General features: G+C 36.8%; 1 protein-coding gene across 3 annotated transcripts in view; it reads right to left on the bottom strand.

Annotated features, from left to right (window-relative positions):
* Positions 1-13495, bottom strand: part of Zfyve9 (zinc finger FYVE-type containing 9) — a 234470-nt gene that overhangs the window by 68243 nt on the left and 152732 nt on the right. For all 3 annotated transcript variants that reach the window (XM_046451092.2, XM_058581453.1, XM_058581454.1), the window contains 3 exons: positions 11527-11647; positions 10148-10270; positions 8270-8425 (listed from right to left, as the gene is read on the bottom strand). In XM_046451092.2, coding sequence (XP_046307048.1) covers positions 8270-8425; positions 10148-10270; positions 11527-11647 — 400 coding nt within the window. The remainder of the gene's footprint in view (positions 1-8269; positions 8426-10147; positions 10271-11526; positions 11648-13495) is intronic.

Below are 13495 nucleotides of genomic sequence, written 5' to 3'. Positions count from 1 at the left end.
TAGTCATAGAAACAGCATCATATATTGGAAAGCAATCCACCATCACAGAACAACTACAGGTAGTTCAGCTTCTCATTTGGGCTAGACGAGATCCTTTATACATTGGCCACATCCGAAGCCATTCAGGGCTCCCTGGACCTTTGTCAGAGGGCAACGCAAAAGCAGACGCTGCTACTCATGCTGTTGGCCTTTCCTGTGTGACGACAGAATATGATAAGGCCTTACAATTCCATAACAAATTTCATTTAAATGCACAGTCTTTACGCTTCCACACAGGATGTTCACGAGACCAAGCTTTACAGACTGTCTCATTATGTCCAACCTGTGCACCATTTATTCATTCTCCTTCCCTTGGGGTTAATCCAAGAGGACTACAACCTAATGATGTCTGGCAAACTGATGTTACACACTTCCCTAGCTTTGGTAAGCTCTCCTTTATACATGTTTCCACTGACACATATTCTGGCTTCATTTTTGCCACCTTACATACTGGAGAGAAGGCTAAGGACGTAATCAGTCATCTTCTAAAAGCCTTTTCCTCCATGGGCACCCCACGATGCCTCAAAACCGATAATGGTCCCGCATATGTAAGTCAGGCGGTTCAACGGTTTTGCACCCAATGGGAAATTAATCATAAGACTGGAATCCCTTATAATCCACAGGGACAGGCTATCGTGGAACGAGCCCATCAACATTTAAAAACTTATTTACAAAAAACAAAAGAGGGGGAGATATACCGGAATTGTCAGGGACCACAAGCACTTCTAAGCATAACCTTATTTACTTTAAATTTTTTACTCACTGACACTGGAGGGCGCACGGCTGCACAACGCCACTTTTCCCCTCCCACTGTACAAGATGCTCAAATAAGGTGGAAAGATTTATCCACTGGAAAGTGGCAACCCCCAGCTCCACTCTTAGCTAGAGTGAGGGGAGCTGTATGTGTTTTTCCCCCAGGAACTGAGAAGCCCATTTGGATCCCGGAGCGCTGCACCAAACCGGTGAATGAAAATTCAAGACAAAATGAAGTTCCCAAGATGGCTGATCCTGCCGCTGTTGTTCTCACCCCTTCAAGTGAGTGCCGAGGCACACCTCATGAGCTGGACCCCGCTTGTGGCATTCCTTCTGGACAGGTTTGTTGAAGGAGGGCTTGACCCCCCACCTGGGAATATTCATGAATATCTTTTTGGAGCCCCTTGTGAGTGTAAGGGAGGGCCCCGGCACTCGGCCCCCTCTGGTTATATCCAGAGCATTGATTGTGGGACTAAAGTAGCCTACATGGCGGCTGAACTCAATGAAAACATCGAAAGATTTAAGCAACCAAAATGGGTATGTGTTAATAAGCCCGGACTTGTTGTCCCTAATCCGACCGAGACTCTTGGAAGCTGTCCCGCCACTTGTCATTACACCCCGGCAATGCACATCTCCTGTTATACATCAGCCTCAATTTGTGTTAATAATCAAGGAAAACAATATTTTGAGGCCATCCTAACTAACACCCGTGGAGAATGGGGGACCACTTATAATTATATTCCTTTTCTTGGTGACCGGGGAAGGGAAGGCATCACGACTCGGTTAACGGAGGCGGGATGTGAGGGCGTCGTGGGTAAACCCTCCTGCTGGCCCATGCAGGCCCCTATTGGAATCTCTGACGGAGGGGGACCCACTGATGCTATCAAACACCTTCAGGTGATTAAGCTTTTAAAGCCGGAGATCCCTAAGCCTACATACCACCCCTTGATATTGCCCAAATCCCAGTTTCCTGATTTAGATGCCAATACATTAGATATCCTAGAAACTACCTTTTCTTTACTTAACAGTTCCAACCCTACCCTTGCTGGTGATTGCTGGCTCTGCATGACCGCAGGTGCAGTCATGCCATTGGCGGTTCCCATCAATTATACCATTGATGATGACAACACATGTCAATCTGGGCTACCCTTTAAGGTGCAGCCTCTAGGTGGTTTTATGTCATGCCTTCTGGGCATGATGCAAAATAATACCTATGATGTTGATGTTGGAATCTCTTCCTTTGGAAACTGCTCATTAGTAAAGAATTACTCCTCACCTACTCCGCCCATTTGTCCCCCTAATGGTACAGTCTTTATGTGTGGTGGAAATTTAGCTTTTCCCAGGCTCCCAGCAAATTGGACTGGTGGTTGTGTTCTGGCATTACTGCTTCCTGATATCACAATTATCTCAGGAGATGAACCCCTACCCATTCCTAGCCTAGACATCTTAGTTAGAAGACACAAGAGAGCTGTTCAGGCCTTACCACTCCTTGTTGGCCTTGGAATAACCGCTGCTGTGGGTACAGGCACGGCAGGATTGGGTACGGCTATACATTCTTACCGCCGCCTATCTCAACAGCTTATAGATGATGTGCAAACCCTGTCGGGAACCATTAAAGACTTACAAGACCAGATAGACTCTCTAGCAGAAGTAGTTCTTCAGAACAGGCGGGGTTTAGACTTGCTTACTGCCAATCAAGGGGGAATTTGTTTAGCCCTTTGGGAGAGGTGCTGTTTTTATGCTAACAAATCTGGCATAGTTCGCACAAAAATTAAACAACTCCAAGAAGACCTAGAAAAAAGGAGGAGGGAATTATTTGAGAACCCTCTCTGGACTGGACTTAATGGATTTTTGCCTTATCTTCTTCCCTTATTGGGCCATTGTTAGGCCTCCTTCTAGTAGTGGCAATAGGACCCTGCATTGTAAATAAGATAGTACAATTCATTAAGGATCAAATTAATATCTTAGCCTCTAAGCCAATACAGGTTCACTATCAACGCTTGAAGATGGATGATCGCCTCTCTGAGATATACTTCAGACCTATCCGAAGATGAGTGTCCTCCTTAAAAGAAGAACTCCTGCCATATCTTTTCTCTATGCATACCTCTCCCTCTTGCCTTCCTGTACTAGGATCTTTGCTGTCTAATCTCTCGGTCCAATCACATCTGCCATTCGGCGGTGACGGTCGTGGGTCCCGTAGGTGGAGATGGTTAAGCGTTTACCGCAATAATGTCTTGATAGGTCATAACACCTTGAGCTGATCTTGTAGTACCCAGTGACGGGCAACTTTCACGCTTGCTGTGCGACCTAAGCCAGGGAATCGGGGCCTTCCCAGAGACGGGTAAGCATCGCAAGGGCTGTGAACGACCTAAGACAGGGGCTACTTGATTCCCACTGGCATGCAAAAAACAAAAGAGGGGGACTTGTTGGCAACAGGTCCACCTTGGCCCCTGGAGCCCTACCTCCACTAGTTTGTTCTGCATGCCAGTGTGGCCAGCTCACAAGGCCATGGCGAACTTGCGGTTTTTCTGTTCCTGCTTATCCGTCTGAGACATATGTATCCCACGGGAATGCCTTGACCTTTTCTGGTCTGATGGACTTATTGTTAAGGGAGGTTTCAGTACCTGACAATAATAGATGTTGAAACTAAATTTCTCCCCCCTCCCTCCTGCTTTTGGGTAGTTTTCCACTTCTGCTGCTTGGGGTATAAAAAAAGGTGTGTTAGCAATAAAGATTATTATTGACTCCTGGATGAAGAACCTTGGTGTCCTGTGTGTCTTTTAACCTCGCCGTCCCTCGCCGGACTCGGCTCCCTTGGCCGGACGCGGCATCTCCCCATAATACTCCCATTTTTGTCATCAAAAATAAATCTGGTAAATGGAGATTATTGAAAGATTTAAGAGCCATTAATAATGAGATGGTTATTATGGGACCTGCTCAATCAGGGATTCCTCAATTGTCTGCTTTGCCAAAAACCTGGTATGTTTTAGTTATAGATATTAAAGATTGTTTTTTTTTCAATTCCAATTCATCCTGAGGATAGTCCACGTTTTGCATTTACTATCCCTGCACTGAATCATGAAGGTCCTGATCAGAGATATGAATGGAAAGTACTCCCTCAAGGGATGGCTAACAGCCCAACTATGTGTCAAATTTATGTTAACAAAGTAATCCAGCCACTTAGAAATCAAAATCCTGAACTACAAATATTTCACTATATGGATGATGTATTATTAGCACACAAAGCTAAAAACACATAGCTAGAATGTTATGCCACACTTACAAACTTATTAAAAAATTATAATCTAGAGATAGCAATAGATAAAGTACAATTAAATTTTCTAATTAATTATTTAGGAGTTCTATTATCCTCAACCATGGTCCGTCCACCAAAAATTCAAATACGAGTAGATCAACTCAAATCACTTAACAACTTTCAAAAGTTATTAGGAGACATAAATTGGATAAGGCCTTATCTAGGTATACCAACAGGAGAGTTGGGACCTTTATTTGATATCCAAAAAAGTCCCCCAATGAGCAGCTCCGTGGTCTGAAAGGCCAGGGAAACAGCCCAATGAGCATCACTGCAGAGGAGCCAATCAGTTGGCAGCTAGAAGTTGCTGGGGCCGCTGTGAGCCAATCATCAGCTGGCAGCTGGAAGTTTGCTGGCAGCTGGAAGTTTGCTGGGGCCTCTTCGGCTGTGGCTCTCAACAATGCATACCTGATTTTATAAAACTTATATACTATTAATACATGCACAAAGGCAACTGAAATAATAAAAAGAACACTGTTTCTGGAAGCTTTATAGTCCTAACTTTGCCACCAACTAGCCCTGTGATTTAGTCAAGACGTTAACACATCTAGGTTTCGTTTTCCTCATCTATAGGAAAAATTAAAGAGTTTATACTAAATGATCTAAGATACTTTCTAGCCCTGACATTTGATGATCTGTGAAATAATTCCTGTACAAGGAGAGACTCTTATACCTCATGTATGCTTTGAAATATTATTTACAGAGTCATACATATATATGTACATGCCTCATCCTACATTATGGAAAATTTCTTAAGATGACTTGGATGTATTATAGTCTGATCTCAGACTATTGTTATTTTACAATCACTTCTAAGTAATTTTTCTCATAAAAATTTTCATATTTTAGGGGATGGGTTGTGGCTCAGTGGTAGAGTGATCACCTAGCATGCATGAGGCACTGGGATTGATCCTCAGCACCTCATAAAAATAAAATAAAGATATTAAAATTTTTTTTCATATTTTAGTAGTTCAAAATGAACTCTACTAATGTATCTGGACACTTTTAAAAAATGTATAACCAGGAACTCAAGAACTTTAATGCCAAAAAAACCCCAAATGATCTAATTTAAAAATGGGTTACAGAGTACAAAAGATATTTCTCAAAAGAAGACATACAAATAGCCAATAAGTATATGAAAAAAATGTTCAATATCAGTAATCATCAGGGAAATGCAAATAAAAACCACAATGAAACATAATCTTACCCCAGTTAGAATGGCTATCATCAAAGTCAAAAACAACAAATGGTGAGGATAAAGAGAAAGAGAAACTCATACTGCTGGTGGGAATGTAAATTAGTACAGTGATATGGAACACAGTATGAAAAGTCGTTACAAAAAATAAAACAGGGGGCTGGGGTTGTGGCTCAGTGGTAGAGCGCTCACCTAGCATGTGTGAGGCCCTGGGTTTGATCCTCAGCACCACATAAAAATAAATCAATAAAGGTATTAAAAAAAACACAGAACTACAATGTGATCCTCAACTCCACTACTGTATATAAATCCAAAGGAAATTAAATAATACTATCAAAGAGATACTTGCACTCCCCTGTTTACTGTAGCACTATTCACAATAGCCAAGAAACAGAATCAACCAAGGAGGCCATCAAAAGATAAATGGTGCGCAGTGGCATACACATGTAATCCCAGTGACTCAGGAGGCTGAAGCAGGATTGCCAGTTCAAGACAAGCCTTAGAAACTTAGTGAGGCCCTAAGCAACTAATGAGACCATCTCTCAAAATATAAAAAGGATTGGGGATGTAGCTCAGTGATAAAGTGCCTTGGGTTCGATCTCTAATTCCAAAAAAAAAAAGGTAAGATAAGGAAAATATGGTATTTATTATAGAAACATGGATAAAACTGGAGGTTATGATGTTAAATTAAATAAGCCAGACACAGAAAAACAAATACCACATGTTCTTACTCATTTGCAGAAAAATGGATATAATAGAAGAATGGAGTAAAATAGTAGTCACTAGAGGCTGAAACTGGCAGGGATTGTGAGGGAGGAAAGACATTAGATTGTGAGGGAGGAAAGAAGTTAGATAAAGGGCATGAAAGCACAGTAAGATAGGACAAATTAGTTCTGGTTTTCTATAGCACAATAGGGTTAACTTCTGGTTACAACAATCTATGATATATTTTAAATTAACTAGCAGAGTATAAAAGGTCCCAACATATAGAATGATTAATGTCTTTGGAGATGCAAGTACTTATTATTACCCTGATTTGATACATATTTTATATATATATATATATATATATATACACACACACATACATATACACACACAAACACACACACACACTATATAATTATTATACCATACCCCATAAAAATTTACAACTATTATGTCTCAAAAATGCATAATATTCATTCATAAATGCATAACTAATTCATATCATAAGTCACATCCTTTCCTTACAGGTATATCTCAGGACTCCATTCACAGCCCTAATTTCTCCACATTGGCCTATCTCATACACAACATTAACTTCAACTATCACATGAAAGCTGCGTCTTCCAAATTTGTATAGTAGCCTAGATCAATCTTCTATATCAATATCCATATATCTTCTATTTACATATTTCACCTGACATCATCAAATGCAACAAACTGAACTAAGAACTTATCTTTTTCTCCTCTGCCAGATGTGTTCCTGTTCCATTCACCATCTCAACAAAGAAGACCAACCTATTCAGGTGCCGAAGACAGAAATCTGGAGCTAATCTTGACTCTAGCTCCTTGTACTCAGTTAGTAAATCTTATTGAATTGAAGCATCGATGCCTTACACATCTCTCTCCAATACTCTTTATTTCCACTGCCATTACTTAAATTAAGTTCTGTAATTTCTCCGTTAATTCCTAACATAGCTTTTTAAAAAAAAAAACAATTTTGAGTGTGATTTATATACAACCCCTTCCACACACAGATTTTAAGTATATAGTTCCATGAGTTTAAATAAATGTAAACACCTATGTAACCATTACCCCAATCAGACATAGAACATCAAACAGGAAAGTTCCCTGACTGCTCTGTGGTCAATTCCAACACCTGTACCCCACCACAGTTCAGTTTTTTTTTTTTTTTTTTGTGTGTGTGTGGTTGGACACAACACTTTTATTTTATTTATTTATCTATTTTTTTTGTTTTGTTTTTTGTTTTTATATGGTGCTGAGGATTGAACCCAGGGCCTTGCACGTGATAGGCGAACGCTCTACCGCTGAGCCACAGCCTCAGGTGTGATTGCTATTACCATAGAATTCATTTTGCTTGTTCCATATAAATAGAACAAGCAAATGGAGACATTATGCCCTGGTATAATGTCTCTGAAATTCATCCATTTTGTGGCATATACCAGCAGTATGTTAGTTTTTATTTTTGAGCAGTATCCTAGTACATGAATATACTATATATGCTTTTTAACTATTACCAGACTCACAGATTTTGATCCATTTTTTGTATTGCTTCTATAGTCATGTTTCTAAAATGTAAATCAGATTATGTCACTCATTTTCTTAAATTCCTTCAATGGTTTCTCACTGCCTCCAGAACAAAGGATGAGTTCTTGAACAAGACATTTATGTCATTCATGAACCTCCCATGCCCTGGTATCTGTTGCCCTCTCAAAAGTTACATGAGCCAAGCACAGTGGTTTATGCCTCTAATCCCAGTAACTTGGGAGGCTGAGGCACAGGGATCACAAGTTTGAGGCCAGCCTGAAAAATCAGAAAAGGCCGAGGATATATCTCAGTGGTAGAAAAACCCTAAATTCAATCCCTGGTACAAAAAAACAACCACCCCCCCCCCCCCGCCACATGAACATATAATTACTTTTACTTTATTTAAAGACTTTACATGTGAAAATATTCAAATTGAGGAGAAAAGTAAAAGTCTCAGGTCATTTCTCAAATTACATTCAGCCTCAAGGTATAATATAGCCTGGAGAATCTAGATAATTTCAAATTAACTCTATACTGTTCTTTTGCAGGGTGGTGGGGTACCAGGGATTAAACCCAGGGCACTTAACCACTGAGCCATATCCCCTGCCCTTTTTTATATTTTATACCATGTTTTTAAATCTAATACTATTATTTTTTATCTAAGTCCAAAATTTTTTATCATTTACTAAGGGTGCAAAGTCATAAAGCATTCCCACCTGCCAGAGCATCCCGATAAAGTTGCACAAAATGATTAAAGATGTCCTTTGGCAAACACTTTTCATCTGGCAGACACTGTAGAAGGATGACTATCTCAGACTGACCCACTGCATGCATTCCCTTGGTTGTGAAACACCAGCATTTCCGGTTTACATCTACAGATGAAATAAAAACATAAAAATAAAGACATTCTCCTCAATCCTATTCTAAAAAGAGATAAATAGAAATCTATGATACAATACAGCAAAGAATAAAATAGGTCATACTGAGTTTGTATAATTCAAACTCGGTCATTGCACTGAGCCAAAGAACAATTGTAGAAATTAAAACATGCCAATGCCTCTGGTTCTTTTCTCAACACTTAAACTTTTAAATCCTACTACTAAAAGGCATAATTAGTAAAAGAAACAATGTTCTATTAATAATAAAATAAAACCAAAATATACTATATAAAGGATATAGTCCTACACCTTTATTTAAAAAAAAACACTTTACCAAAGGAAATAATTATTTATATAAGAATCAATAATAAAAGCCAATATTATAGCTTAGGTTTTAGGTTGTGACCTAAAAATGTATAATTTATGTCTATTTGTTAAATTTAATCTGTTAAAAGATATTAGCTACTTTAATTACAGTCCTTTCATGGGGACAGTTATAGATAAACAGCAACATGGCTTTACTTGGCTTTGTGCTATAAAAAGTATTGAAAAGGATGACTTTTCTAGACTACTTTCTTCCATGTTTTCACTTCGAGGCTATATATATATATATATATATATTCAAAAATAGTATTCAATCCTTTGTACCCTAACACAATAGGATCCCCAAAGGACATGAAAAGAATCCAAATAAAATTATGAATATCACCATGCATATCAAAACTAATTAAAGATCCATTTTTTTTCACTTTGAAAATTATTAGTTTATGTATCTAAACAGGATGTGCCCAATCCAACTATATTAAAAAGGTATACACTGCAGGAGTTTCATGTTAGCTAATTTATAAGCCTAACCTATATAAAAAAAGAAACTATATACAATAAATGGAAGTTTCAAGCAGATTATTATAAATCTGGTCCTGGAAGGAAAGGCAGAAAGCATTAATAACTGGCCAAATATTCAAAGGTGTGATCAAGTAAGGCAGAAACCTACATCAAACTTACAATCTACATTTCATCAATGTAGAACCTCTAAGGTAGTGGTATATATAGGTGCTTCTTGTTTCTAAGGTCAACTTAAAATCAGTATACAGTACTAAAGGACTGTTCCCCAGAGCTTCCTCCTTCCTCCAAAACTGTCTCATCCAGGATAAATTCATTCTCTATTTTCAAATACCATACTGGAAAAAAAATCAAGATTTTAAGTTACTATTCTCTTTCTTATTCTGATGCTCATGAATCTAGCACTAAGAACTGAGAAATTTCTTCTGAATCATCATTTGTGATGTATTAAAGTTTTACTACTTATTAATTAACTAATACTTTTCCTAAATACGATTATGTAACATGATTAAGGTTTCTGGGATTAAAACCTACCATGTAAATTTTTTGGCGCTCTTGGATAATTTATTTCACTTCCAGTTATTCTGGTGGTGAATTATGACTTAATATACCTACCTCAAGAACTTAACTTAATCTGAGTACAAGATTTGTTGACTTTCCTCCAGGGAGAAGTCACCTATCTCACTCCGTGATTAAAGGCAAGAGTTTCAGTTTATATGATTTTATATAAACCAACTTTTTCAGAATTTTGTTTTCAGTAAAATGTAGCTCTATATAAAAATCCTTGTGTGTAATGAATTTGAAAGTTTTATTTACTAGTGATGAGTCTGTAAAGAAATTCATTTTAGTTAAAAAAATAAATTTCTAACTTACAATTTACAATTTTAACCATTGACAATAAATTTGCATTTAAAACAAATACAAGTGGATCAGGGCCACCATCCTCCAATTGCTGCATTACTGAAATCTGTGATGGTTTCTCTTCCACGGCATAGTCTGTAAGGAGAGAAAACATTGTAATAGATTGGTTAAAGGGATAGATTGAGAAAGAAATCTGATGGAGAATGGGCTGATTATTCACACGAAAGAGACAAACATTTGATTTATACGTGAGCATAGGTCCTGGTTTGTACCTGCTGTCCAAGAACCAAGTGTCTTTTTTCACTATGAAAAGTAATCCAGTCCAGGTTATCCTATAAGATTTGTGCCACATCTAAAGATAACCTCTTTATTTAACTAAAATTTCCAATTATCACAACAACATCACATAATAAATGTTCTAAGCTGAGTGTGGTAGCACATGCCTATAATCCCCAAGACTCTGGAAGCTGAGGCATCACAAGTTCCAAGTCAGCTTCAGTGACTTGGCAAGACCCTGTCTCCAAATAAAACAAAAAGGCTGTAGATGTAATTTAGTGGTAAAACACCCCTGGGTTCAATCCCCATTACTACCAAAAAAAAGCAAGCAAGCAAACCTGAAAGCCTGGTGTCAGGGAGATTAGGTAAAAAACTGAAAACCAAATAAAAGGGAAAAGACATGATTAATAAACCTCCTGAAAATTTACTGGCTAGATGCTGATTTGGATATATCGACAATATACTTTCATATAAAGTTAAACATTATTTCGACCAAACAATTTTACATTTTATCAGAACTCTCTAAAAATATGCATATATAATATGCATAAAACATATTCACACATATTACATGTGTGTATATAAAGTTGTTTTTTTCTTTTTTTTTTTTTTTTTGGGGGGGGGGCAATGCTGAGGATCAAATCCAGGGCCTCACACATGCTGAAAGTACTTTTTAATAATAAACCTCTTATTTAAGTTAAGTCCTTATCACATTTATTTGTATGTATTTTTCTGAATGTATTATACTTCAAAACAAAAAGTTAAACTAATATCCTGACTGTATCTGAGAGAGCCAATTCTAGAACTACAAATAACTCTTCAGAGTACTATGTGGCTTTGAAATATAAAGGAAAAACTTCTAATAGACTATCTTTATATTATAATTAATATTATATCCTTCCAATGAATGAAAATGACATTATAATATAAAAACATAACATCTACTCAAATAATTAGTAATAGCAACAACTGTTTTCATGGCATTGGGATAGTTGCACTTTTTTTGTTGGATAGGAGAAGGATAGTAATCACTTAAACTCCATCTCCTTCCCTTAACCAGAAGACAATATTTGGTATATATAACTATACCTATTTAAATATGTAAGTCCACATACCTCCTTTTACACCAGTGGAGATGAGAATGGGAGGAAGGCCATCTTCAGGAATAAGGTTCATTGCACTTCCAACAGGACTTCCAACCTGAGTAATACTCCCAGAAAATAAAGAAATGTCTGCCTAGGAAAAGCAAATCAGCAAAGTGAGCATTAAAGGCAGCCTGAGACTTTGGTAGAATATAGTTAAGAATACAAATGGGAATTTAAGTAAATATTTAAACTTTAAACTTTTTGGAAAAAAAACTTTTTGAAAAACAGCTCAATACACTATAATATTCACAGCAGCTTTATTCATAATAACAAAAACCCTAAAAATAATCCAAATGTCCACTAACGGGAATAGATAAATTAGATATATATACACAATGGAATTCTACTTAGTAATAAAAAAATTAATTTCTGGTGCAAGAACAACATGAATAAATCTCATAAATTTTAGGTTGAGCTTGCAAAGTTAAACACAAAACATTTATGTTTTCATTTATATGAAATTCAAGAATAGGCAAGAATAATTTATGGTGAAGTCAGAAAAATGGTTACCTCGGAGAAAGGATAGCAGGTATTGACAGAAAAATACATGAGGGTACCTTCTGGGTGATAGAAAGATTCTGTATCTGGGTGATGGTTACATAGATATATATAAATTCATCAAGTTGTCTCCTAAAGGTTAATGTTCTTTAAGCACTTTGCTATATTTTAGATCTGAAAAGATTCTAAAACTATTTTTTTTAAATATGCTCATGTCTTGCCACACTTTTGTCTATATTATCTATAGTTTAGGACTATAAGATTATAGTGATTTTTTGCTAAAATATTTTTCAGTGTGGCCAGTATGGCATTATATGATATTTGGAAAATTCTATTTACAAGCCATTATAACTGATTTAAAGGCCTAGTGCTGGAAATACAGCAATCTATTCAAATCTGTTATTTAATGATGTATAAATCTATCCTTTAATATCAAAAGAAGTTGTCATCTGGCATCTACTTAAATATTTTTTATGAAAAGGAATTTACTCCATTTATTAAGCACCTATTAAATATTAAGTACTCTACTAAGCCATAAAAATGAGAAAAATAGGGGCTGGGGTTGTGGCTCAGTGGTAGAGCACTTGACTAGTATGTGTGAGGCACTGAGTTTGATCCCCGGTTCCACATTAAAAATAAACAAATAAAATAAAGGTATTGTGTCCAATTACAACTAAAAAAAATATTTTTTGAAAAATGATAAAAATATATTCCAGTATGGCCTTATACCATTTGTTTTTCCTCAAATTACCAAATAAATACTAAAAAAGTGTTGAATAATATAAGAGTACAGAAACAGAATAATTAACTTGGTTTAGTTCCTTTTATATTGAGCCAGACCTTGTTACCCTGTAGCATTCATTCTCTAGAGTTTCTGTATTCATTCATACTTATGTTTTACATGGAACCGTATGACTCAGCTATATACTGCTTGTTATTTATCCTAAAAAATTAATGTCATCAAACTGTAAGGACACATGCATACCTATGTTTATAGCAATACAATTCATATTAGCCAAATTATAGACTCAATGAAATTGAGTCTTTTGCAGGAAAATGGATGGAACTTGACACGGCTGTGTTAAGTGAAATAAGCCAAACTCAAAAGGTCAAGGGTCATATGTTTTCTCTCATATATAGAAGCTAGAGAGGAAAAAAGGAAAAAAAAAGGTGTGGAGGGTAATGGCATAAAAAGCAAAGAGAGATTAGTAGAATAGAGGAAAGAAATCATGGAGTGGGAGGAGGGAAGTGCTGGGGAGGGACATTGGCCAAATAATATTGTTATATTGTGTGCATGCACAAGTAAGTAACAACAAATCCCACTATTATGACAACTATAATGCACCAATAAAAAATGTGGAAAAAATTTATATGGCAAAGCAAATGAAGACATATAGGGCACATTAAAAAAATGTTTTAAGAACCTACTGCACAAAGAGAT

This window comes from Marmota monax, unplaced genomic scaffold, assembly GCF_021218885.2.
Source record: "Marmota monax isolate L192 unplaced genomic scaffold, Marmota_monax_Labrador192_F-V1.1 WCK01_AAM20220418_F8-fsc00023, whole genome shotgun sequence".
In the NCBI taxonomy this organism is placed as follows: Eukaryota; Metazoa; Chordata; class Mammalia; order Rodentia; family Sciuridae; genus Marmota; species Marmota monax.
This window is presented reverse-complemented; position numbering and strand designations above follow the sequence as displayed.